General features: G+C 42.4%; 1 protein-coding gene across 5 annotated transcripts in view; it reads left to right on the top strand.

Moving 5' to 3' along the window:
* Window positions 1-240: 240 nt before the first annotated feature.
* The window catches only part of TMEM131 (transmembrane protein 131), a 182,051-nt gene continuing 154,440 nt past the window's right edge, over window positions 241-27,851 (top strand). The window contains exons 1-2 of one of the 5 annotated variants that reach the window (XM_055539388.1): window positions 916-1,073; window positions 26,371-26,521. Coding sequence is in view for 2 of the 5 variants with exons in the window: in XM_055539387.1 (XP_055395362.1) it covers window positions 2,673-2,856 (184 nt within the window). In the remaining 3 variants the exon portion in view is untranslated. Of the gene's footprint in view, window positions 887-915; window positions 1,074-2,112; window positions 2,857-26,370; window positions 26,522-27,851 lie in introns of those variants that run through there. The other 4 variants (XM_055539390.1, XM_055539389.1, XM_055539387.1 and 1 more) reach the window with 4 other exon arrangements.

The raw sequence follows: 27,851 nt of genomic DNA, 5'->3' as shown, positions 1-27,851 counted from the left end.
GTGTTGTTCCTTGCATGTATCAGTTTGGTGCAATAGTCTTCAAACTTGAGTGTGTCACCCAGTGGCTTGTAAAAACATGGACTGCAGGACCTCAACCCAGAGGCTGATTCCACATGTCCTGGATGTGATCTGCAATCTACATGTCTAACAAGTTCCCAGGTGATGCTGGTCTGGGGATGATACATGGAGAATCACAGGTTTAGCTGGTTTTCCCTGATTCTGCCAGCTAAATAGCCTGTCTCCACTTGCCAAATGCCCAGGTCTAACTCCCCAAAGGGGATTAGGGAGATCTGTTGCTAATTGGAACTTCAGAAAGGTCCTTGGTGATAGTTCCTTCAGTTTCTTTTCTAGTTCCTTCAGTTTCTTTTCTTTCTTTCCTGTTTATGGGTGCACAGCTTGCAGAATCTTAGTTCCCTGACCAGGGATGAACCTGGGGCCCAGTGGTGGTGAAGACTCAGAGTCCTAACCACTGGACTGCCAGGGAATTCCCAGTTCCTTCATTCTCTCCTTCCTAAAGAACATGGCTCTGGGGGGAAAGAGAAGGATGAGGTGATGGCAACTCTGGGTACTCTCCAATACAGTTTACCAAATTGTATGGTCAGTTCTTCTTTTATTATTATTCTCCCAGCAGTCTCAACGCCCTTTCCTGGGAACAAACTTCTATCATCACTGCTCTGGCTCCCAAAGTCCATCAGGCACAGGGAGGTTCGGATATGGTAGGCCCTAAATGCCTACACAGCTATTGGGGTTTGGGGGCTTAAATAACAAGAATATGAACTTATAAACACAGTTAGATGCAGAGACCTTTGGAAGAAACTTGTGCAAGAGAAAGGCCCTAAAGCTTAAGCTTCATTAGCTTCATGGGAATCAGCCTCTGATCAAACAGGTCTGTATATGTCTAAGCTCCAATTACAGACATATGCTTAGTTCCCATGGGGCTCCTGAGCCTTAGGCTAATCAGAGGACTTGGTTGATTCCTGTGTAAGAGAACCTAAGCATTTAATGGTTGAAGAGGCTTGTCTGCCTTGAAACTGGTAATGGGGGAGGAGTTACAGGCTCCTTGCACATTGAAGGTAAGTTTTGACTCTGCACTCACATACTTATCTTTGAAGTCGATTTCTTCAGTGAGTTGAAAGCCTTCGATCTACAAATATGGAAACGCCCACTTAGAGATGATACTAATTATTTCTATTTAATTACATCAAGAACAAAATTCAATTAAATTCTTAATCTAAAAATCAGAAAAGTAAAATTGCTTTTCAAAATCAGGGTGAAGGCTCTTAAAAAATATAAAGTGCTTGCTTGACAAAGACGACGACTGCAGAGGGTAGTACTTTTGAGTTTCTTTTGTATAGCTTCTTGAAATTTTATTTTTCCCACGTAGTTTGTTTCAGGACGTATTAGCAGTGGACTCAGCTTTAGAACAACATTCACTCGACAAATCCAGCTCAGCCTAAGTGAACGGCTCTGTAGTTAGGGGAAGTTACTAATTGATTCAAGAGAAAGTTTGTAGAGAACAGCCACGCCCAAGAAGAACCTTGAGCTAAGATGAAAAGGGCCTCTAAGAGGCCCAAATCAGGTGGCTTCCTGATTTGTGCTGGGCCTTGAAGGAAACAGGTGAATAAAATGTATTAAGAATTATTCCAAGTTGGAGAAAGTCAGCCACTGCCACTTTACACACACACAGCAAAGGGCTTTCCCACAGCAAACTCGGCACAATCTAAGGGCAGGAGGATTCCACGCAGCGTTCCAGAGTGCTGTATCTTCAAGACTGCAAAGATGAACAGTGCAGGTCCCCGTCCCCAAGGCAGCGCCACCGGGAAACTGAAACAGGTCCCGGGTATTCTCGAAGCGGCTGAGAAGCGGGGGTGCGGCCTGGAGGAGTCACTGGAATGGATTTTCCGCGCTAGACTTCGAGGTCCGGATGCGCACTCAGTTCTCTGGAAGGCTCTCGCAATGCAGTACAGGGGATGCAGGCGTTTGTTCCCTGCTTCTCAGCTGCCGCCCTGCCTCCCCCAGCGCCCCGAAACCCCGCCCAGCTCCCGCCCCCGCCCTAGGGCGGCTGCGCGGCCAAGCCCCGCCCCCCCCGCCCCCACGTGATCGCGGTCCCTGCCTCCGCGAAGCGTGAGCCGCCATTGCAAGTTCTGGCGGCTGGGCCCCGGCCGGCCTCCCTCCTCCCCCTCCCAGGTGGGGCACCGGTGACAGGTTGGATTTGTGTTGACCCGTCCCGTTTGGCCTTTGGAGCCGTGGGCCTCTGAGAGCGGGACGAGGAGTTCGGACCGAACCAACTCCGGGGCGGACAGAGACCGGCGGGCTGCCCAGGTGACGGCACGGCGGGGGCGGTGCCCAGGGCCGCGCCCCGCCCCTCGCAGGCCAGCGCCCAGAGCCCGCCGCCAGTGCCCGTTTCCAGTATGGCCGCCCGCCGTGCTTGACCCGCGGCCTCTCCGCTTCGACTCCCCGTGGGCGATGCTGAGGCGGAGGCCGTGACTGACACGCTCGCTCACACGCACGCACGGACCCAGACCCACGTCCGGAGCCCGAGCCCTGGGCCCGGAACCGCTGTCTCCCCCAGGCGCCGCGGCCAGAGCCCGGACCACGGCTCCCGCGCCGCCGCCGCCTAGCCGAGAAGGACCGCGCCGGACCTCGAGCGCGGCGGCCCCCGGCCGGCAGGGATGGGGAAGCGGGCCGGAGGAGGAGCAGCGGGATCCGCCGCCGCTGCCTCCACGTCCGCCGTGGCCGGTCTGGAGCCCGCGGCCGGCCGCGGCGGGGGCCCGCGGAGCGCAGCCGCCGGCCTCCTGGGAGCGCTGCACCTGGTGATGACCCTCGTCGTGGCCGCGGCGCGGGCCGAGAAGGAAGGTGGGTGTCAGCCGGCCGGCATCTCCCGGGCCCGGCCCCGCGCTGTCACCGCGCCCTCGCGGAGGCCGCTGCCGGGCTGCCACTGGGGAGGAAGGGCCGCGGCTCGCGGCTCGGAGGGCGGCCGGGCGCAGGGCTCGGTCCGGCGCGAAGTTGCTCGGTCGAGTCTTGTCCCGAGCCGGGAACTCGCAGTTCGGATGCCAACTCGCGGCTTTGACCGCACGGAGTTGCTCTTGTTCTCCGTGATTCTTTCCCCTCGTCTCACCCCCGTCTTCCCCCTTTTCTCCTGTCACTGCCATTTCAAAACTTCCTGAGTTCTCGTATATTCTTGCCACTTGGCCCACTAGGCAGGAGGGGCATATTTTTAGACTTGATTGTTGTTAATAAGCAAATTTCAGGACACCTTTTTTTTTTTTTTGGTTGCGGTTTTAATAACGGCGTGCGAACAGAGCTCACTTTAAATTGTAAAAATAGCGACACTGGGGGACAGCTTGCCAAATTTTACTTTAGATTTGTTTAAACGTTTTTGGAGGAGGAATCTTGTATCTTCAGCTTCCCTCTTAAGTATCGTTTTGCAGTATTGATGATTGTTCAGCTAACAGTTCTCTTAATATTTTTTACATGTCTTAAGATACGTAACTGGGTGTCATTGTTTTTAATGTGAAAGACTCTAAAAACCAATGTCAAGTTTCTAGCTTGCAAACCTTTACCTGTAATTTACAATTAAGGGCTAAGTGTTATTTTTTAGAAAACTCTAGTTAGCGTTGTATGACTGTAACCACGGTGCTTTTCCGGGGTTAAAAATGGTTTTGTAACCTAGAAGCCCAGATCTGTAATTTGGTTGGCACTACCTGTTTTTTGAACCTGAGGAAATGAGTGACCACAGAGCCTTCATGAAGAAATCACTAAAAGTGAATGGTTTTTAAAAAGCTAAGCGAGATTTGTTAGTTTAGCTTTTGTTTCACACTGAACTGCCACTGCAAGGAAAATAAGTTCTTGCCACAGTGAGTTTAGGGTTGACGTTCTACTTTACAACTAAAGTCACTTTTTATTGTTATAGAAGGCAACAGCAAAGCAAAGCAAATTCAAGTGCCAGGTGCTTCAGTTTACTGTTTGTTGTTGTTGTTCAAAACAGTGCAATTAACTCTTAAGCAGTTTGTGTTAACATAGGAGGAAGTTATTAAAAGAATTGCTGTGTGTAGAAAGAATTCATCTACAGAGGCAAGATTATTTCTTGAATGAAATATTGCTACTTTAGGACTAGTCAGGCTTGGGGTTGTCACAGTTCATCTTTGGTTACAGATCTGCAGTTGATTGGTTCTCGTGTGGCCGTTGGCACCCAGCACAGCCTGGCATGTAGTTGGTGTGTCCAGTAAATCTGAAATGGTCCAATAAGTTAAGGTCTCCTTGAATTTGAAGTAGTGCTTGGCAGGTGTCCTGGTTTTTGTCTTCCTTGGATTACCTTGCACAGTGCCAGGCACACAATAGGCATTTAACATTTGTTTGAGGAAGTAAGTATATTCATGGGTCGTTAACACAGGCAACTAAAATGATTGAAAAACATTAAGTTTTTCAGTAAAACATCCAGTAAAACATTAAGTTTGTATTGTCCTTCTGCTTATTTTTCCAGCAGCCATTTTTTATGCTAATTCTTGGTGTATACTTAAGAAAAGTCCTTTGAGAAATGTCAGACTAATTTATATTTGCTAATTTTCCTTTTGTATGGTTTTTAAGTTTTAGTACATCTCTCTAATACCCATAAATGTAAGGGTCAGGGGAGGAGAATTGAGGCCCCGGTGTACAAGAATGAAAAGATGGGGTTGAATCAGCCAGTGGTCCTAGCAGAATCAGACACCTTTTGTGGCCTGTGTTGTGTCCATATGAACAATTTGAACAGAGAAATTAGCTATTGAAGATATTGACATATCTTCTGCCCATCATCAATGGATCTGATTCTGATCAAATATTCCAGGAAGAAAGCTCCAAAATTGACCAATGCTTTCAGTCTCCTTGGTGATCAAATTCTAATAGTTTTTGTTTGAGTAAATAGGAGAAGTGAGATTGATTTTCTTACATGAATGTGATACCGCAAGTTTGGCCCCGTTTGCCCCCCAATGGGTGCTGTTTTGAGTTTTTTCTCAGCAAATCTGAGCGGACTTCTGAAGGCAGCTGAATTCACTCTGTCCATTTACATCCTGAGGATTTTTGGTGTGGTTTTATTTTGGTAGTATAAACTACCTTAACTTTTTGAAGCTAAGACTTACCTGCAATTTTAATGATGGTTCTCTGGGTATCTCGTATGTTAGTATATTTCTGTTGCAGCCGAATTTCACTGGAAAATCTTCAAAACTAAGTAAAACTCATCATCTTCTAAAGAAAAGCAGCAGAAATTCCTAGATTACCTAATGCAGATTTCATGTTTGGACCAGGTGTTGTTAATTTTAAGTCAGAAGCATGAGGCAACCTTTGTCTTAACATCCTGTATGTCTTCAGTTCAGTTCAGTCACACAGTCGTGTCCGACTCTTTGTGACCCCATGGACTGCAGCATGCCAGGCTTCCCTGTCCATCACCAACTCCCGGAGCTTACTCAAACTCAAGTCCGTTGAGTCGGTGATGCCATCCAACCATCTCATGCTCTGTTGTGCCCTTCTCCTCCCGCCTTCAGTCTTTCCCAGCATCAGCATCAGGGGTCTATTCCAGAGAGTCAGTTCTTCGCATCAGGTGTCCAAAGTATTGGAGCTTCAGCATCAGTCCTTCCAATGAATATTTAGGACTGATTTTCTTTAGAATTGACTGGTTGGATCTCTCTGCAGTCCAAGAGACTCAAGAGTCTTCTCCAACACCACTGTTCAAAAGCATCAATCATGCCAGGCTTCCCTGTCCATCACCAACTCCCGGAGCTTACTCAAACTCAAGTCCGTTGAGTCGGTGATGCCATCCAACCATCTCATGCTCTGTTGTGCCCTTCTCCTCCCGCCTTCAGTCTTTCCCAGCATCAGCATCAGGGGTCTATTCCAGAGAGTCAGTTCTTCGCATCAGGTGTCCAAAGTATTGGAGCTTCAGCATCAGTCCTTCCAATGAATATTTAGGACTGATTTTCTTTAGAATTGACTGGTTGGATCTCTCTGCAGTCCAAGAGACTCAAGAGTCTTCTCCAACACCACTGTTCAAAAGCATCAATTCTTCGGCTCTCCACTTTCCTATATGTCTTAACACTGCTATATCGTAACATCTGTCTTCACTGATCTATGAGGGTGTGTTTCACTAGTCTAGAGAAAAGGGGACCTTTGAGGATGTTTTGACTGTGCTCTGTAGTTTGTAAGGACTTTGAAAGAGTTGTCCAGGGTAGAAGTTACTGTAATTATTACAACTTAATTGGTTGTTTTGGATTGCTGGCAGTTTTCCTTGAAGCTAAGATCTAGATATTCAGAAGAGTGAAAATAGGGGGATGGTGTAGTGAAAATACATTAAAAATATAGTGAAAATATGTGTGTATATGTTAAACGTCTAAGATTTAGTAGTATTTTTATTTGTAAGTCTGCCCATTCATTATTACCAACAAATAAAAGCTTTTTAAAAAAGCATCATGCATGCAAAGTCACCTCAGTTGTGTTTGACTCTTTGTGGTGCTATGGACTGTAGCCCTCCAGGCTCCTGTGTCCTTGGGATTTCCCAGGCAAGAATACTGGAGTGGGTTGCCATGCCCTCCTCAAAAAAGCATCATACATCATCTATAATATAGTTTCATTGTGAAATGTGTTTGGGGAGCATGGTTGTCTTTTAATTTTTTATAAATATCGAGGTACATTTTATGTATCTAGTAAATATGAAGTTGGGTAAGTTTTCAGGAATCTGATTGTTTTAATCTGTAACAATTTCACATGTTATTATCACTAACTGGTGATTTATGGCAGGGTGAAGTTTGATAGTCTTTCTTAGGACTTTTAAGTTTGTCTACCAGATACTTGTGTTTCATGCACAAATTTTTGTTTTAAGCTGTGTTTGTGACAGAAGTGCAGAAGGAGGGTACAAAAGTGTTCTGTCTCCAAAGCATATGAACAGAAAGTGCTTAGGAATAAAAGCAGGAAGAAAAGATATTAAAAACCTAATTTGGTGAGGTTTTTTGTCTTAGATGGTAGGTTGATCAGGAGTGGTATTTACTTTCTTCTTATTGAATTTTTACTTCATAATATAAATGTGTTTTTTAAGAGTGATTTTCTAAAGAGTGAAACGTTTTCATTCTTTGCATGAGGGTAGAGTGATTACTTTTTAATTTAGAGCCTAGTAAGTAGAATATTCATTCATTATTAGTCGCTGAGTCTTGTCTGACTCTCTTGCGACCCTATGGACTGTAGCCCACCAGGTTCCCCTGTCCATGGGATTTCTCAGGCAAGAATAGTGGAATGGGTTCCCATTTCCTTCTCCAGGGGATCTTCCCCACCCAGGGATCAAACCCAGGTCTCCTGCATTGTCAGGAGGATTCTTTATGACTGGGCCACCTGGGAAGCCCATATTTGTTCATAGTGCTCCATTAAGGAACTTCTGTTGCTTGCTTTTTACTACAAGCTGTTCATTACTGCCCAGATCTGCACCGGGCAGCATTGAAATGCTGTCGTTGAAAACGGTGTGCTCCCTCTTTCTCTTGCTGAGGACTGTTTTCCTCCTCTTTGTAATCCTCGCCACCATCCTCAGAGATCCATGCCCCCCAAAATCAACTTTGGGGGAGTAGGTGTAAAATCATTAATTTGTTATCATCCAGAGTAGAGTCATAAGCCAAGCTACTCTTGGAGAAAAATGAAATCATTGCCAGGTGTTGATATTTTGTAAGTTCTCCTTCATCTGCCTGTGGCTTGAGCTCTCTGATTGGCCTGTCAGTGGGAGATGCCTTTTTTCTCTGGCTGAGTTTTTCCTTATCTGTGGTAAGCAGCATTGGGCACTGTCGATAGCTTCTTCTTGGAACTTCTCTCCCTTCATTTCTGTGACTTTGTACTTCTTGGTCATCATCCTGCCCCACTTTCAGTTGCTGCTCTCTGGATGCCCTTTGGCTGTCTTCCCTCTGTTGCACATCTGGCGACCAGCACACACTGCTTGTGTCCGGAGCAGAATTGTCTGATGCCACCTCCAGTTTCCCAGTTTTTATTAATGCCATGATTATTCTGTCTGCTGCGTTGGTCTCGTTTCTGACCATTTACCAAGTGGCATGTTGGAGTGTTAACTTCCTTGGGCAGCTTGCTCACAGCCTCCAGGCTGGGGCACTGCTGGGGGTCCTCACCTCCCAGCTGTCTCCACTTCCCTTCATTCTGCCATCCCTTCTCCAAATTTGTACTCTTTGTTACTCAGCTGTCATTCATTTTGGTGCGTAATCAGGTACTGCCTCACTGAGCTACCTAAATTCCCTAGGGGGCTCCTTCTTCACCCAGACCAGAATTTCTGTGGGGCAGAACCTCTGTCAACATCTGCAGTGTGGACAGGGCGGGCATTTAGTTTTAAACGGAAGTTTGCCTCGAATAGTCTCATCCTCCTGTTCTCATATCTGAGTTCTGGACTGAGAGTCCAGAGTACAGGAAACCTATACTTGAACTTGGATTCAGGTACCATTAGCAGTGCTGCTCTGGTAAGACTTAGAGCAACGCCACGTTATTCTTCCCTACATGTTGCTTTCCCTTGTAACTAAAATGAGTAACATACACTTATCTAAACCATCACTTTTGTTACTTCTGGATTTTAAGATTTTAGATCCTCATAAAACCCCAATTTACAGATCATGAAACAGGCACAGGGAAATTAAGGAATGTTTCCAAGGTAACAGAGCCGGTAGGCATTTAAGCTCGGGTTCCTTTGCAGGCCATCTCTTCCTTGAGCCAAGCTATTCAATCCTAAATGGGTATATAAACTAGTAGGTTTTGTTGTATACCAACTGGACTTCCCAGTGATCTAGTGGGTAAGCATCCACCTGCCATTGCAGGGGATGGGGTTCAATTCCTGGTCCAGGAAGATCCCACATGCTGAGGAACAGCTAAGCCCATGAGTGACAGCTATTGAGCCTGTGCTCTGGAGGCTGGGAGCTGCCCTTGACTGAAGCCTGTGCACCCAAGAGCTTGTGCTCCGCAACAAGAGAAGCCACTGCAATGAGGAGTCAAGTGCTCTGCAATGAAGAGTAGCCCCGGCTCACTCCATCTGAAGTCCTCACACAGCAACAAAGACCCAGAGCAGCCAGAAAAATAAAAATAAATAAAAATTATTAAAAAAAAAAAAAATGTCCTGCCAGTTTGTGCAAAACCAGCATGTTAAGTATTCAAGTGAGGTGCAGTTTTTTTAAAAAAAACAACCGTAAACATCCATAACACTTTCTATCAACTTCTCAACCATTAAAATGATCATAGGCCATTTGGATTGTGCATATTCTTAAAAATGAACAGGGAAAACCCATGAATGAGTAATCCATGTAACATGTATTCAATATTGGAAGCCACTGACTCGACTCTTTGCTCTTGATATTTTGGTACCTGGTATATTGCTTAGGTTAAAATTAACATTGCATATGGGACTTCCCTGGTTAAGACTTCACCTTCCAAACAGGGGTCATGGGTTAGATCCCACTTGCCTTCAGCCAAAAAACCAAAACATAAAATAGAAGCAGTATTGTAGCAAATTCAGTAAAGACTTTAAAAGTGGTCCACGTTAAAAAAAAATCTTTCTAAAAAAATGACATTGCCTTCTGTGAATTCACATACTCCTTAGTTCTAGATTGTTCAGTGTCTGCTGCTGCGCTAGTCGCTTCACCTCGTGCCTGGCCGGTCTTCTCAGCAAGAACACTGGAGGTGTTTCGTCTGCTATGAAGTCGCCAGTCGTCGCTCTAGCCAATGTCCTTGGTATGACAGTTAGTCAAGATGTGTGGATAGTCTCAGAAACTGGACCTTGTTAAAAGGAAATGGAGATAATCAAAGCAGTATAATGCTTTGGTTCATTCTGGTGAAGTTTTTGGATTAGGCAATCATTTATCATCTGCAGTAGATCAGTTTTTTCTTTCATTCCTGTGTGATTTCTTTAGAAAGATATTTAGAATATTATTCTTTGCTTGTTTCATTCTGTTGAATATAGCCCCTTAGAGCAAAGGTCTGAAAAATGTCTAAGGTCTAAGATGATCCTTGACATGATCTGTCATGATAGAGCATCAGACCCAGTTTCTTTCTTTCTTTTTCTATATAATTGTGGTTAAAACAACACCACCACCACATAAAATTTACCATTCTAACCATTTTAAAGCTCGTAGTTCAGTAATTTTAAGTCAAGTTCACATCAGTGGGCAGTTGGTCTCCAGAACTTTTTCATCTTGCAAAACTGATACTCTACCCATTAAACAATACTCTCAGTTTCCCACCCAGCCCCTGGAAAGCCACCATTCTACCTTCAGTTTGTTATGAATTTGACTACTTCTGATACCTAGTATCAGAGGAATCATGGAGAATTTGTCTTTTTGTGACTGGCTTAGTTGACTTAGCATCTTGTCTTCAAGGTTCATCATGTCATAGCACACGTGACAGGATATCTTCCCTTTTTAAGGCTGGTTAATCGTGTGTGTGTGTAGTTTTCTATTTTGTTTATCCATTATCCATCAATGGACATTGGACATTAGGGTTGCTTCCACTTCTTGGCTGTTCTGAATAATATTGCTGTAAATAGGTGGGCAAATGTCTCTTTGAGATCCTGCTTTTAATTCTTTTAGGTATATACCCAGAAGTGGGCTTGCTGGATCATATGAGATTTCTGTTTTTAATTTGTTGAACAACTGCCATACTGGTTTCCATTGCAGCAGTGCACAAAGATTTCGTTTCTTCGCATCCTCACCAATACTTGTTCTTTTTGGTAATGGCCATCCTAATGTATATGTGGTGATAGCTCATGGCTTTGATTGCATTTCTGTAATAATTGATATTGAGTAGCTTTTTTTCATGTGCTTGTGGCCACTTCTATATCTTTTTTGGAGAAATAATTGTTCAAGTCATTGCCCATTTTTAATTGGGTTATTTTTGTTGAGTTGTAAGAGTTCTTTATATATTCTGGATATTAATCCTCTATCAGTTAGATGATTTGCAGGTATTTTCTCCTATTTTGTAAGTTGTCTTTTAGGATTGTATTCTTCGATGCACAGAATTTTTTTATGTCTGACGTAGTCTTATTTATTTTTGCCTTTGTTGCTTATGCTTTTGATATCATTTCCAAGAAAACATTGCCAAGTCCAGAGTCATGAAGCTTTTCCCTATAGTATTTTCTTATAGGAGTTTTACAGTTTGAGGTTTTAACATTTTGATATTAATTATGAGTTAATTTTTGTCCATGATATAAAATAAAGGTCCAGATTCATTGTTTTGCACATGGATGTCCAGTTTTCCCAGCACCATATGTTGAAGAGACTGTCTTTTCCCTGTTCAGTGGTCTTAAAACCCTTGTGTGAAGATCCTGTGACCATGTACATGAGAGCTGATTCCTGGGTTCTCTGTTCCACCTCATTGATATGTTTAGCTCTCTTATTACTAGTACCAACCACACTGTTTTGATTACTGTAACTGTGTTCTGAAATCAGAAAGTGTGGGACCTTAACCTTTGTTCTTCTCTTTCAAGATTGGCTGTTTGGGTTCCTTTGAGATCCCATATGGATTTTAGGATGGATTTTTCTATTTATGCAAAAAATGCTGTTGTGGTTTTGGTAGGTTGGCATTGAACCTGTAGATCGCTTTGTGTAATATTGGTATCTTAACAGTATTACTTCTTGGAGTTGTGATCATGGGATAATCTTCCCACCTTTTTGTGTCCTATTCATTTCCTTTCAGCAGCGTTTTGTAGTTTTCGGTGTACGAGTCTTTCACCCTCTTAGTTATTGGATTTATTCCCAGGTGTTTCATTCTTTTTGATGCTGCTCTAAATCAGAGTGCATTGTATGATTAAGAATTGTGAACTTCTAGTTTTTGATAAAAAGAACTATGCTCTGCTTTTGAGACATAACTTCTGCATGCTTAAGTTATTTCCTTAGATTACTTGCCCATAAAATGAAATATATTTTAAGCTCTCTCAAGTTTTAACAATTTGTGGCTATGTTTTTAATCAGTTATGATTATAAAATGATATGACAGTCTAACTTTGATTCTTAGCAACTAATTTTATTCCTGTGTAGTTGCAATATACGTTTGAATCAAACCATACACTGGTAAAAACCCATCTCAGCAGTAAATTTGAGAAATAGCCTAAGCCAACTCTGTTGATACAAATTAATTTGCAGTTTGCATTCATGGTATAGCACAGGCACTACTTAGATTTTCTTTGGGGGGAATGAGTACATTGGAAGCAGCAGATCTTCCTAGGGAATTGTTTCTGGTACGAAGATGCTTTCTAAAACTTAAATGTTTTATATGAAGAGCTTTGAAATATGGTTTACATTTGTCATTCTAAAATTTTACTTGGTGTCTAAGCAGTGTGTGAGAGAGGGCAGTGTGCTTTTCAGACTGGATCACCTTTACTAAACTTTTAGATGTGGCTCTTTTTTAAAAATAAAAAAAGTAATGTTTTGCTGTGCTGGGTCTCTGTTGCTCCTCAGGCTTCTCTCTAGGTGTGGCAAGCAGGGGCTGCTCTCTCCTTGCGTTGCATGGGCTTCTGTTGCCGTGGCTTCTCCTTGCGGAGCACAGGCTCTAGGGTGCACAGGCTCCGGTCTTCAGTTGTTGCGGCATGTGGGCTCAGTAGTAGCAGCTCCTGGGCTCTAGAGCCACAGACTGAGTAGTTGTGGCATACGGGCTTAGTTTTGCTCCTGGGCATGTGGGATCCTCCCAGATCAAGGATCAAACCCATGTCTCCTGCACTGGCAGGTGGATTCTTTACCACTGAGCCACCAAGGAAGCCCTGGATCACTTAAAAAATACTTCCGTGAGTTGGTGACATGGGCTCGTGTTGAAACATTGCTCCTTGATGCAAATGGAGAGTGGAATAGCAGTTAGCACTGTCAAGAGGTGATGTCTCTTTTCGGGGTTAGCACAGCAGTAGTTATGTTTCACAGGTAGGGAAGTTATTTCATGTTTATAAGTTGATCTCACCATGCTGGGGACTTCTCTTGGGTTATGGCTGGACTTAGAAATAGGTTACTGAGAAAAGTGTTGACAAGAGATGAGAGTAAGAAGGGAACAGGCTGGCAGTTAAATCTAATGTTATTGGAATCCTAGAGATTCTTGTACATAGAAAATAATTTCTGAAGATTGTCAATTTCTTCCCGGCTGCATCTGAGTTTATTTATAGTTGTATAGGATCTTGAGCTTCTGGAGGTTAAGGAGTTAGGGTCATAGTCCTCCTGGACCTAGCATTTTAAGGAGCTCAACACATTGAGTTCTGACTTAGTAGGAGAAGCAGTAAACCATAAAGATGGTTCATAAAGAAGAACCAGAATGAAGAAAAAGTATATATGAAATGATGCTACTCATCCAAGTTTGCTTTTGTACCATTTCAGGAGCATATTAATGTAAGCAGTTATTGCCTGTGATTGGTAATGCCTAGAATTACTAGATGATTGCTAATGTTTATCTAGTACTTTCTTTGTGCCAAGCACTGTGCTGATTGCTTTACAAGCCTTATCTCTTTTAATCCTCACATTATGCCATGTGGGGACCACCACAGTTGTTCTTCCTACTTGCCCTAAATCTGTTTGTTCTTGACTACAATTCCTCTGTTGCTGCCAGTACTGCTTGGAGTGGGGAGGGGGTGGTGGTGTGTGTGCTTGTTTATGATAGTATAAATCAGAATTTTAATCTCCAGTAAAATGAGACAGTATAGTATGTAATTTTCTTCTTCTGCATGCAACTTAGAGGTCAATTTGGAAAAATTTTTAATTTCACAAAAAATTTCATGTTGGTTATAAAAATGAAACATTGTAAAATATAAATGGAGAAAGGGCTTCCCTCCTAGCTCAATTGGTAAAGAATCTGCCTGCGATGCAGGAGACCTGGGTTCGATCCCTGAGTCAGGAAGATCCCCTGGAGAAGGAAATGGCAACCCACTCCAGTACTCTTGCCTGGAGAATCCCATGGACAGAGGAGTCTGGCGGGCTACAGTCCATGGCGACGCAAGAGTCGGACACAATTTAGTGACTACACCACCACCACCAAATTGAGAACATTTCTGTGATCTGTCAAGTAGAAAGAACCAGGATCAGTCATGATCTCTCTTCCTTCTCCCCCTTCCCCCACCCCCCGCTTCCCGTTTAAAACACAGATACTGCCATGTTGTCTTGGAAGTATCACTTGGTGCATTTCAGCAGCATCGTGTGAGGGTGCCAGCTTTCCCACATCAGCTCGTATGTGTGTGTTCAGTCATGTCTGACTCTGAAACCCCGGGCTGCTCTGTGCATGGAATTTTCCAGACGAGAATCCTGGAGTGGGTTAGTTTTCTTCTCCAAGGAGCTTCCTGACCCAGGGATTGAACCTGTGTCTCCTTCATTGGCAGGTGGATTCTTTACCACTGAGCCACTGGGGAAGCCCTTCTTTAAAGTCCTTGATCACTTGGCAGTAAATTTGTTTAGTTGATTTTTAAATATTGCTCAGTTCAGTCATTCAGTCTTGTCCGACTCTTTGCGACCCCATGCATCGCAGCACACCAGGCCTCCCTGTCCATCACCAACTCCCGGAGTTCACTCAAACTCACGTCCATCGAGTCAGTGATGCCATCCAGCCATCTCATCCTCTGTCATCCCCTTCTCCTGCCCCCAATCCCTCCCAGCATCAGAGTCTTTTCCAATGAGTCAACTCTTCGCCTGAGGTGGCCAAAGTACTGGAGTTTCAGCTTTAGCATCAGTCCTTCCAAAGAACACCCAGGACTGATCTCCTTTAGAATGGACTGGTTGGATCTCCTTGCAGTCCAAGGGACTCTCAAGAGTCTTCTCCAACACCACAGTTCAAAAGCATCAATTCTTCTGTGCTCATCTTTCTTCACAGTCCAACTCTCACATCCATACATGACCACTGGAAAAACCATAGCCTTGACTAGATGGACCATTGTTGGCAAAGTAATGTCTGCTTTTTAATATGCTGTCTAGGTTGGCCATAACATTCCTTCCAAGGAGTAAGTGTCTTTTAATTTCCTGGCTGCAGTCACCATCTGCAGTGGTTTTGGAGCCCAAAAAAATAAAGTCAACCACTGTTTGCCCTGTTTCCCCATCTATTTGCCATGAAGTGATGGGACCAGATGCCATGATCTTCGTTTTCTGAATGTTGAGCTTTAAGCCAACTTTTTCACTCTCTCCCTTTCACTTTCATCAAGAGGCTTTTTAGTTTCAGTTCACTTTCTGCCATAAGGGTGGTGTCATCTGCATATCTGAGGTTATTGATATTTCTCCCGGCAATCTTGATTCCAGCTTGTGCTTCTTCCCTGAATGATGGAGTAGGTATAAGATGTATCTCAGGTTCAGAGAGAGGAGGGATAGAGCTCCAGGTGAGATACTAAGATCACATAGGCTTGAAATTCTGGGTGACCCATGGTAGGATTCTGCTTTTGAACCCAAGTTGAAGTGTATCATGAGAAAGGAATTCTGGGAATCACCATTCCACTGTGCAAGGCAAGGAGATGGGGTAGGAAGAACATACCAGACTCACTCTGTGAGTTACCTACATTAATGAGCGGAAGTCCAGAAGAGGTAGACATTTAAGAGGTAGAAACAGTGATTGAGAGTGTGGCTCTGGTCGTCTCCTGCTTTCTGGCTGTGTGAGGGCAGGTGAGCAGAGTTAACCTCCACCTGTCTCAGGTTCACTATCTTTAGGATCGGGGTAATAAGAGATACTAGTACTTCTTTCGTGGAGTTGGACTTCCCAGGTGTCGCTAGTGGTAAAGAATCCGCCTGCCAATGTTAGAGTCTAAGAGATGCGAGTTCCATCCATGGGTCGGGAAGATCCCCTGGAGGAGGGCACAGCAACCCACTCTAGTATTCTCGCCTGGAGAATCCAATGGACAAGAACCTGGCAGGCTATAGTCCGTGGGCTTGCAAAGGGTCGAACATGGCTGAAGCAACGTAGCATGCATGCTCATGGAGTTACTGCAGAGATTTACCACAGTACTGGGTGTCAAGCCCTTAGCACAGTGCCCAGCACATTAAAAAAAAAAAAAAATTGGTAAGACTGAACACTTACACATTTGCTGGCCATTTGTATTTCTTTTCTGTTGTTTGATCACATCTTTGTCAATCCATTGGTGTTTGAATTTTTCTGTTTGACTGAAATGAACATTTAAGGAGTTCACATTTTTCCCAGTTCCATTAACATTTGGATTATTTGTTTTAATTTTCTATTTATTGTTATTATTTAAAAATTTATTGACCAAATATGTCACTCTTTTCCTTGGTTTCTGCTTTTGTTGTTATGTCTAAAAAGCTCTGTGCATAAAGGTGAGAGATTCACCAGTATTATATCTTCATGCTTCTACTTGTAAATGCAAATCTCTATATCTTCACAGTTTGTTGCTATTAGGGAATCTATTTTTCTCAAATACTTAGTTGTCTTAACACCACTCATTGAATTGTACACAGTATTTCCTTTTCATGTAAATTGTATTGCATTTTTGGATCTGTTTCTTGATTTTCTGGGTTTTTTTTTTTTTTTCCACAGATATATTTGTATATTTCTGTTTTAAATTTAAGTACTACATCTTTCCATGACACACCTCCACACTGCCCAGTTGAAATAAAGAGCTGTATCCTGTCCCTGACGGGATAATCACATAAAACTAATCACATTGACATGGACCACAGCCTTGTCTAATTTAATGAACCTAAGAGCCATGCCGTGTAAGGCCACCCAAGATGGACAGGTCATGGTGGAGAGTTCTGACAAAATGTGGTCCACTAGAGAAGGCAATGGCAAACCACTCCAGTATTCTTGCCCTGAGAACCCCATGAACACTATGAAAAGGCAAAAATATATGACCCTGAAAGATGAACTCCCCAGGTCAGTAGCTGCCCAATATACTATTGGAGAAGAGGGGAGAAATAACTCCAGAAAGAAGGAAAAGACAGAGCGAAAGTGAAAACTATGCCCAGTTGTGGATGTGACTGGTGATGCAGGGTCCGATGCTCTAAAGAGCAATATTGCATAGGAACCTGGAATGTTAGGTCCATGAATCCAGGTAAGTTGGAAGTGGTCAAACAGGAGATGGAAAGAGTGAACATCAACATTTTAGAAATTGGTGAACTAAATAAAATGGACTGGAATGGGCGAATTTAATTGAGATGACCATTGTATCTACAATTGTGGGCAAGAATCCCTTAGGAGAAATGGATTAGCCATCATAGTCAACAAAAGAGTCCTAAAGGCAGTACTTGGATGCAATCTCAAAAACGACAGAATGATCTCCGTTTGTTTCCAAGGCAAACCATTCAGTATCACAGTAATTCAAGTCTATTCTCCAACCATTAATGCTGAAGAAGCTGAAGTTGAACGGTTCTATGAAGATATACAAGACCTTCTAGAACTAACATCCCAAAATATGTCCTTTTCATCATAGGGGACTAGAATACAAAAGTAGGAAGTCAAGAGATGCCTGGAGTAACAGGCAAATTTGGCCTTGGAGTACAGAATGAAGCAGGGCAAAGGCTAATAGAGTTTTGCCAAGAGAACACACTGGTCATAGCAAACACCCTCTTCCAGCAACACAAGAGAAGACTCTATACATGAACATCACCAGATGGTCAATATCGAAATGAGATTGATTATATTCTTTGCAGCCAGAGATGGAGAAGCTCTATACAGTCAGCAAAAACAAGACCGGGAGCTGACTGTGGCTCAGATCATGAACTCCTTATTGCCAAATTCAGACTTAAATTGAAGGAAGTAGGGAATATCACTAGACCATTCAGGTATGACCTACATCAGATCCCTTATGATTATACAGTAGTAGTGCTTCAAGGGATTAGATCTGATAGACAGAGTGCCTGAAGAACTATGGATGGAGGTTTGTGACACTGTACAGGAGGCAGTGATCAAGACCGTCCCCAAGAAAAAGAAATGCAAAAAGTCAAATCGGTTGTCTGAGGAGGCCTTACAAATAGCTGAGAAAAGAAGAGAAGCAGAAGGCAAAGGAGAAAAGGAAAGATATACCCATTTGAATGCAGAGTTCCAAAGAATAGCAAGGAGAGATAAGAAAGCCTTACTCAGTGATCAATGCAAAGAGATAGAGGAAAACAACAGAATGGGAAAGACTAGAGATCTCTTCAAGAAAATCAGAGATACCAAGGGAACATTTCATGCAAAGATGGGCTCAATAAAGGACAGAAATGGTATGGACCTAACAGAAGCAGAAGATATCAAGAAGAGGTAGTGAGAATACACAGAAGAACTATACAAAAAAGATCTTCATCACCCAGATAACCATGATGGTGTGAGCACTCACCAGAGCCAGATATCCTTTAATGTGAAGTCAGGTTGGCCTTAGGAAGCATCACTATGAACAAAGCTAGTGGAGGTGATGGAATTCCAGTTGAGCTATTTCAAATCCTGAAAGATGATGCTGTGAAAGTGCTGCACTCAATATGCCAGAAAATTTGGAAAACTCAGCAGTGGCCACAGGACTGGAAAAGGTCAGTTTTCATTCCAATCCCAGAGAAGAGCAGTGCCAAAGAATGCTCAAACTACTGCACAATTGCACTCATCTCTCACACTAGCAAAGTAATGTTCAAAATTTTCCAAGCCAGGCTTCAACAGTATGTGATCCGAGAACTTCCACATGTTCAAGCTGGATTTAGAAAAGGCAGAGGAACCAGATATCAAATTGCCAACATCTGTTGGATCATCGAAAAAGCAAGAGAATTCCAGAAAAACATCTACTTCTGTTTTATTGATTACACCAAAGTGTTTGTGGAGATCACAACAAACTGGAAAATTCTTAAAGAGATGGAAATACCAGACCACCTTAGCTGCCTCCTGAGAAATCTGTATTGCAGGTCAAGAAACAACAGTTAGAACCGGACATGGAACAACAGACTGGTTCCAAATTGGGAAAGGAGTATGTCAAGACTGTATATTGTCACCCTGCTTATTTAACTTATATGCAGTACATCATGCGTAATGTCGGCCGGATGAAGCACAAGCTGGAATCAAGATTGCCAGGAGAAATATCAATAACCACAGATATGCAGATGACACCACCTGTATGACAGAAAGTGAAGAGGAACTGAAGAGTGTCTTGATGAAAGAGGAGAGTGATAAAGCTGGTTTAAAGCTCAACATTCAGAAAACCAAGAGCATGGCATCCAGTCCCATCACTTAATGGCAAATAGATGGTAAAACAATGGAAACAGTGAGAGACTATTTTCTTGGGCTCCAGCATCACTGCAGATGGTGACTGCAGCCATGAAATTAAAAGACGCTTGCTCCTTGGAAGAAAAGCTATGGCCAACCTAGACAACATATTTAAAAGCAGAGACATTACTTTATCGACAAAGGTCCGTCTAGTCAAAGCTATGGTTTTCCCAGTAGTCATGTATGGATGTGAGAGTTGGACCATAAAGAAAACTGAGCACTGAAGAATTGATGCTTTTGAACTGTGGTGTTGGAGAAGACGCTTGAGAATCCCTTGGACAGCAAGATCAAACCAGTCAGTCCTAAAGGAAATTAGCCCTGAATATTCGTTGGAAGGACTGATACTGAAGCTGAAGCTCCAGTACTTTGGCCACCTCATGCAAAGAGCTGACTCATTGGAAAAAGACTCTGATGCTGGGAAAGATTGAAGGCAGGAGAAGGGGACGACAGAGGATGAGATGGTTGGAAGGCATCACCGACTCAATGGACATGAGTTTGAACAGGCTCCGGGAGTTGTTGATGGACAGGGAATGTGTACTGCATTCCTTGGGGTTGCAGAGAGTCAGACATGACTGAGCGACTGAACTGAATTAAATTGGTACAGCCACTATGGGAAACAGTATAGAGGTTCCTCAAAAAACTAAAAATAGAGCTGCCATATTATCCAGCAGGTGCACTCTTGACCATATATCTGCAGAACACACTAAATGGAAAAAAATACATGTACCCCAGTATTCATAGCTTCACTATTTACAATGGCCAAGACATGGAAACCACCTAATGTCCATCAACAGATGAGTGAATAAAGAAGGGGTATGTGTGTGTGTGTGTGTATATGTATGTATGAATATGTTAACAATATTTTGTAGTTTTCAGTGTAAAGGTCTTAAATATCTTTGGTCAGATGTGTCTCCAAGCATTTCATATTTTTTATACCATTCTAAATGGTATTTTAAATTCTGTTTCTGATTGTTTATTGCTAGAATATAGACATAAACTGATTTTCATATATTAATCTTGTATTCTCTAATCCTCGTAAAAGTTTCACTAGTTCTAATAGGTCTTTTGTAACTTTCATTGTAATTGTCATTGTAACTTTCTACATAGATGATTATTTATGGAAAATAAAGGCAGTTCCTCTTTCCCAGTCTGTATACTTTTTATCTTTCTTGTCTGATTGTACTGGCTGTAACCTCCAGTGCAACCTCCAGTGCAATGTTTAATAGAAGGAGTGGAAATCCCTGTTGTCTGGTTAGAGAGGGTTTTAATAGGAATGTACGTTGCATTTATCAGCTTTTTATGTAGCTGTTCGGATTTTGTTTTGTTTTTAATAATACAGTGAATCACTAACCTTGAGTTTCTCAACCTAGACCATGATGTATTATCCTTATAATATATTATTGGTTTTTTTGGCTAAAATTTTGTTTAGCATTTTTTGTGTCTGTAGGCATGAGGAATAGTAATCTGTTGGGTTTTTTTTTTTTTTCTAATATCTTTGCTTTTGGTATCAGAGTAATACTGGCCTCATAGAAATAGTTGAGAGGTATCTTCTCCTTTTTAATTTTTTAAAAGAGTCAGCATGGGATTGGTGATATTTTCCCCATAGTATGTGTTACCAATCAAATAATACCATTGAAATTGTCTGGGCCTGGAATTTCTTTTCATTTTTTTTTTTTTTAAACCATAATCTCAACTTTTAAGACATAGGGCTGTTTAGGTTATCTGTCTTTTTCTAGTGAGCTTTAGTAACTAAAATCTTTCAGAGATTTTGTCTACTTCATTTAAGTCATTAGATTTATTGAAAAAGTTGTATGTCGTGTTCTCCTCTGTTATCTTGAAGATTTGTCGAGTCTGTGCTTGTGACACTTCTGTCATTCTTGATGTTTTTAACTTGTGTCTTTTCAAATTTTTCTTGATCTGTCTGGCTAAAGTTTATCAATTTCAGTATTCTTGTTAAAATAGATTTCACTTTTTTTCTCTCTCCGTTAATCTTTCATAGTCGATTTCTGCTAAGATTTTACTGTTTCCTTTTTTCAGCTTCATTACTTCTGGTGTTTTAAGGTGGAAACGGAGATCTTTTTTTGATGCCTTTGGGGATTTACTAGCGATCTTTTTGTTATAGCAATACATTGTTACTGTTTTTGATTTTCATTTAAACTGTCAATTATTTTTTTTAAAAGATTTGCATATGTATGTATGTGCATGTACATACACACATTTATTTGTATATGTTTGTTTACATTTAGTTTATATAATTTAATTTATATAATTAACCTATAGTTACCTTTTCTAGTGGTTTTCATTCTTTTGTATATTTTCACCTGATATCATTTTCTTCTGCTTGAAAGATTTCCTGTAACAGTTCTTGAAGTGTATCTGCTAATAATGATTTCTTTGATCTTTGTATGTCTGAAAATGTCCTTTGCTTTTATTTTTAAAAACTATTTTTGCTGTGTATAAAATTACAGGTTGAAATGTTTCTTTCTTTTAGTACTGTAGAGTGACCTTCACTATCTTCTCCCTTGTTTTCCATGAGAACCTTGATGTTTGTCTTTTTTTTTCTGCGAAATAATTTTAATACTTTGTGCCTATTGATGTTCCTCTTTATCTTTGTTCCTATGTATGTAATATTTCTTTTCTTTTGATGAATTTAAGATTTCCTTTTTGTAACTTGTTTTAAGCAGTTTGACTTGATGTCCCTTGGTATAGTTTTGTTTTGTTTTTTCCATGTTTGTTGAATTTCTTGATCTCTGGATTTATTTTTCACTAAGTTTTGGGGAAATTCCAGGTATTATTTCTTCGAACATTTTTCCTATCATTTTTGAGGACTCCAGGTATTCACGCACTGGGCAGCTTGAAGTTGTTCCCGCAGCTCACTGTACTACAGCTTTTGTATTTTTCATTGTGTTTCATTTTGGGTAGGTACTGTTTCTATGCCTTCAAGTTCATCAGTCTTTTCTTTTCTGCCTTTTATTCCATCCAGTGTATTTTTCATCTCATACATTGTAGTTTTCATCTCTAAAAGTGTTTGTCTTTTTTATATCTTTTACTTATCTGCTTGTTAACTTTCTGAACATACGGAACACATTTATAATTCTTTTTACATGGTCTTGTCAGCTGATCCTAACATCTGTGCCAGTTGTAGGCTGGTTTCAGTTGGTCATTACCCCAGTGGTTCATGTTTTCTTACCTCTTTGTGTGCTTGGTAATCTTTAACTGGATGCCAGACATCTCAGATTTTACTTTGTTGGGTGCGGTGTTTTGGATTCCAAGGAGTATTCTTGAAAGAGCTTTGTTTTCTGATGCAGGTAAGTTAATTGAGAACATTTTGTGATCTTTTTGTGGTTGCTTTTAAGATTTGCTAGGTGGGTCACGAGCAGTGTTCAGGCTCCAACTGGTCATTTTCCACAGCTGAGGCGAGACCTTCCTGCGTCCTCAAAGCAGAACCCCATGATGTGTGGTTTTCCAGTTTGACTGGTGGGAGCAGGCACTGTAAGTGGCTCTGTGAGTTGCCCAGCACTGTTTCAAATACTTTGGGGTGGCTCTTTCCCACCTTAGATGTTGATCCGTACTTTACTCAGTATGGAGGGAGACCCTCTGTAGTTCTCTACGAGGCTCTCTCCTTCCTGGTATGAACTCATAGAGCCCTATGAACTCTCACTGCCTTGGTTTCCTTGGACTTTCATCTCTGTCTTATCAACTCAGAGAGTCCACCAGGCTCTCACAGATTCCTCTCGCTGTGGCCTAGTAACTCAAGGCAGTGAGCTGGGCCAGTTGTAGGGCTCACCTTGTTTGTTTCCCATCTCTTGGAGGTTGTCGTTCTCTGTTGACTGATATTTAGGGTCTTTTCATGTATTTTATCTGAGTGTTTGGTTGTTTCAGGTGACAGGGTGTGGTTCCTATGACTCCTTCATGCCCAGAGATAGAAGTCTAGACATCTGTGTTAGTTATTCTCCAGTGTAGCCAGTGTTATTACTTTCAGGTGTTATTCCCAAGCCTGTTACTACAGAAGAAATTTTGATAATTAATGTCAGGTGGCTCAGTGGTGACAAACATGCCTGCCAGTGCAGGAGATGCGGGTTTGATCCCTCAGTCGGGAAGATCTCCTGGAGAAGGAAATGGCAACCCACTCCAGTATTCTTGTCTTCTCCTTATGGACAGAGGAGTCTGGTGGGTACAGTCCATTGGGATCACAAGGAGTAATACACAACCTAGCTACTGAACAACAACAATTAATATCAGATCAGATCATATAGTCAAAGCTATGGTTTTTTCCAGTTGTCATGTACAGATGTGAGAGTTGGACCATAAAGAAGGCTAAGTGCCAAAGAATTGATGCTTTTGAACTGTGGTACTGGAAAAGACTCTAGAGAGTCTCATGGACAGCAAGGAGATCAAACCAGTCAATCCTCAAGGAAATCAACTCTGAATATTCATTGGAAGGGCTGAAGCTGAAGCTCCAGTACGTTGGCCAGCTCATGCGAAGAGCTGAATCATTGGAAAAGACCCTGATGCTGGGATGGATTGAGGGCAGGAACAGAAGGGGATGGCAAAGGATGAGATGGTTGGATGGCTTCACCGACTCAGTGGACATTGAGTTTGCACAGACTCCAGGAGTTGCTGATGGACAGGGAAGCCTGGCGTGCTGCAGTCCATGGGGTCCCAAAGACTTGGACACGACTGAACAACCATGGTGTCTTAGTTTCCTATTGCTGCCCTAGCAAACCACCACAAGCTTAGCAGCCTAAAAGAACACTAATTATCCTGCGGTTCTGGAGATCAGAAGTCTAAAATGGATACCACAGGTGAAAATCAAGGTGTCGGTAGGTCTGCGTCTTCGTGAGCTTCAAGGGGAGAAACTGTTTGCTTGGCTTTTCAAGCTTCTTGAAGCCACCACAGCCCTGGCTTCAGCCAGGTCCTTCTTAGGCTGCCATCTCTCTGTTCCTCCCTTTTCTGCTTCCCTCTTAAAATTTTAAGGATGCTGGGCCCACCCAGATAATCCAGAATAACCTTATTATCTTGAAATCAGCTGACTTCATCTTAATTCCGTCTGCAACCATATTCCCTTTTGCTTTGTGATTTAACATATTTGCAGTTTCCTGAGTAAGGACATGTGCATCTGGGACCGGGCAGGGGGGTGCATTATTCTCCCTCCCACAGATAGATGGCTCTCAGCATCCTTCTCTGCCTCACATGTTTTTCTTTCTTTTTACGGTGAAGAAAAATCTACTAGGGATTTTCTTCTTAACCTACATACATTAAAAAAAAATTATTAGAAATAGTGAGTGCCCAGTCATGTCCAACTCTTTGCGACCCCACAGACTGCCACCCGCCGGGCTCCTCTATCCATGGGATGTCCCGGGCAAGAATATTGGAGTGGGTTGTCACTTCCTCTTCCAGGGAATCTTCCTGACCCAGGAATCAAACCTGCATCTCCTGCATTGGCAGGTGGATTCTTTTCCACTAGGTGCACCTGGCAAGAAACAGTGGAACTCCATAAACCTACACTTTTAAAATTGTGTTGGATATAGCTTGTCTACCATACATAATATTTAAAGGTAATTTATTTTAATTTCAGGTACAATTCATATATTTGTATGGATCCCTCGCTCCAGTTGTGAATTCAGAACTTTTCAGCTCATTGTATGTGGCAATCTATAGAAGCTTCTCAAGTTTATGAAGTTAATTTCTTGCCACAAATGTAATTTTAGGCAGGTGTCAACCTACCTTATACAGCAGTGTTTTTTCTCTTAAAATCATATAATAACATATCTGTCCAACCCCCCACTGCCCGATACACACTTAACAGTTAACTTCTCATGATGTTGCTTTTTATCACGCAGAGCAGTCTCAATTGGCTGAACAATCTGTTCTTCCACCTGGCTGGGTTCTTCCTGGGGTCTGGTGCCTGGTAAATAGACAGGATGAAGGCTTTGCAGACAGATGACTTTACTTCACATATTAGTTTATCATTTACTAGCTGTTTGTGTCCTGGGGACAAATTATTTAATTGTGGACTTTTCTCAGCTATAAAATTGGCATACACATGCTTAATAGAGTTGCTAAGGCACTTTATGGAGGAACTCAAATGTTAGTTTTTTATATCTTTCTTTCTTACATTTTTTTCTTCTTTTTCTACACTGTTTCCTTTGGCCTTTGTCTCTGTTTTCATCTTCCCACCCCTTTCCCCCATGTACGAAAAAAGAAATTGTGCCTAGAGCTTTTGTCTCACGGGTCAGATCTTAATTCCCTCTTCCTGTATATTGAGCAGTTCCTTGGGGACAAGGGAAGCCCAAGGACACACCCCACAGAGGTGGCGATTTCTTTAAGGTACTGAGTTATATTTTAATGATGTATGCAAATTTTGCATTCCATTGTATGCTGAAAACACCTTTTCCTAAGTGAATGTTCCTGGAAGATGTTTCTTGTTTCCTACTTCTGGTTCACAGCTGTACGTACATTCCTGGGAGCACTTCTTTACTGGCTACAGCAGTGCTACTCAGTAATGCTCAGTCAGCACAGAGAAAGGAATGGAACATTGCCAGGACCTTAGTTTGCAGTGGAGTCTCACCTGGACCCTTCCGCGTCCTGCACAACTCACCACTGGGCAAGTCATAAGGGACTCTGAGGAAAGTTTAGAGAAGTGGGTGATTCTGCATCCCTTATGGTCACATCAGGCAGTCCAGTGGCGCGCAACAGACTGTTCTGAAAGTGAAGGCATGTGGTGGCCACCAGCTACTTGTGGGAAAAGGTGTTTGGCTTTCAGTTTCGTGGTTCTTTTCTTATAGATTCTTCCTACATCAGTTTCTTTTCTTTTTTAAAAATTTGAGCAGGTTGTATATAGTGATATATGGGTGATTTTCACCACATGAGTATGTTGATAGATTTCTGAATCATTGCATGAGTGCTCCAAGCCCTTTCAGTATCTATGCAGAAAGATACATCCAGAAGTATCAGAGAAGGCCTGAAAATGTCTTTCATCATATTCTGAAAAGGAAATGTTTTCAGAAACATAAAATAGGCATTTGGGTGTCTACAGACAGAGGGGAAGAAAGAAATAACAGGCTAGCAGATGGAGGTCTGTGGAAGGAGTTGGGTGGGTAGCAGAAAGACTGCAACAAGGTGAGCTTGGCCTGGGGCCCAGAAGAAACTGGTCACAGAGCAGCAACTGTCTAACCTCTCTCCCCCCCTCCACAGGCGGGTGCTGATCTTAAGATGAAGATGTTCGAGGTGATTTCTCTTCATAGCTTTTGTACGATTGAAAATAAAAGTCTTAATTTATACATACTCTCTGGTCATAACATCAACAAAGTACACTTTATCAAATGAAGTCAGCTAGTTCAGCAGCGTAAGTGTTGTCATTTCCTTTTTGTTCTCACGGGAAGGCTACACGTTGGAAACTGGCCTGGTGGTGAGTTGGGGGAGGGGTCCCATCCTCCCTGGTGGCTGCTCTCTGTCTTCACCACACACAGGCCAGTGGAAGCTGTTGGGAGTCACTCTTGCTTTATGCATGCTTTCTCACAGGCACATACCAGCACTGCATGGCAGACTTTCTGATTTATGTTTTGGTCTGAACATCTCCCTTCTGGGCTGGAGCTTATTCTCCAAGGTCTGGTTGCAGGGAGATAGGAGTGCCCACTGTTATCTGCCTTGTGCATGAGCATAGCACGTGCTTAGTACATGTGACTCAGTGGGAAATTGAATCACAAGCTGACAGGCCAGTTCACAGCCCTCTCTGTGTTCATCTCAGAACTTCATGTTGATCTCTTTAAAGTTGTGGTTGTTGTTCAGTTGCTAAGTCATGTCCAACTCCGTGCGATCCCACGGACTGCAGCACACTAGGCTCCCCTGTCATTCAGCATCTCCCAGAGCTTGCTCAAACTCATATCCGTTGAATCAGTGAAGCTCTCCAACCAACCATCTGATCCTCTGTCGTCCCCTTCTCCTTTTTCCTTCAGTCTTTCCCAGCATCAGGGTCTTTTCCAATGAGTCAGCTCTTCACACAAGGCGGCCAAAGTATTGGAGCTTCAGCATCAGTCCTGCCAATGAATATTTAGGGTTGATTTCCTTTAGGAATCTGTTAAACGTTTCATACTTAAAATATTAAAACACCTCATTGGTTTATTTGTTTTTAAACACCGCTTTTACCTGGTAGTCACATCTCAGTTCTTTTTTGATCACCAGATTAGGCTGAACATTGGCACATTTCTTTTATTTTTATGCAGTGGGCACCATGTGCTTGGTGTCTAGAAAGATAAAGACACAGTTCTGGCCCTGCAGGAGCCTCCAGTGTCAGGAGTGAGCAGGCCTGCAGACAGACACGCGCATTCCAGGTCACAGGTGCCCAGGCCAGGCCAGTTGGTTTGGGTAGGTCTGTCCGAGTGTAGATGACAGAGGACCTCAGCTGGGAACCGTGAGAAAAGATGCTCATTGTGGTCCAGTTTACATGTCTCTCACCAGGACCATTGCTTCTCATAAGCAAAATGTTGGGTTTTGAGTAGAGCTTTTGGAGTCTCTAAATCAACACATTTAACTGACCTTGCTTAGAACAAGTAATTTATTTTGGGGTCTTCGGCTTGACACTGTAGCTTTGTTATGATGTGTCTCCCAGAGGAAGTTTTAGATTTCTCTTTCCTCCTCCCTTCCTTCCAATTTAAAAACAACCCTGAAAAATGATG

This window comes from Bubalus kerabau, chromosome 11, assembly GCF_029407905.1.
Source record: "Bubalus kerabau isolate K-KA32 ecotype Philippines breed swamp buffalo chromosome 11, PCC_UOA_SB_1v2, whole genome shotgun sequence".
In the NCBI taxonomy this organism is placed as follows: domain Eukaryota; kingdom Metazoa; phylum Chordata; class Mammalia; order Artiodactyla; family Bovidae; genus Bubalus; species Bubalus kerabau.
The sequence above is the reverse complement of the archived record's forward strand: the minus strand, read 5'-3'. Positions and strand labels throughout refer to the sequence as shown.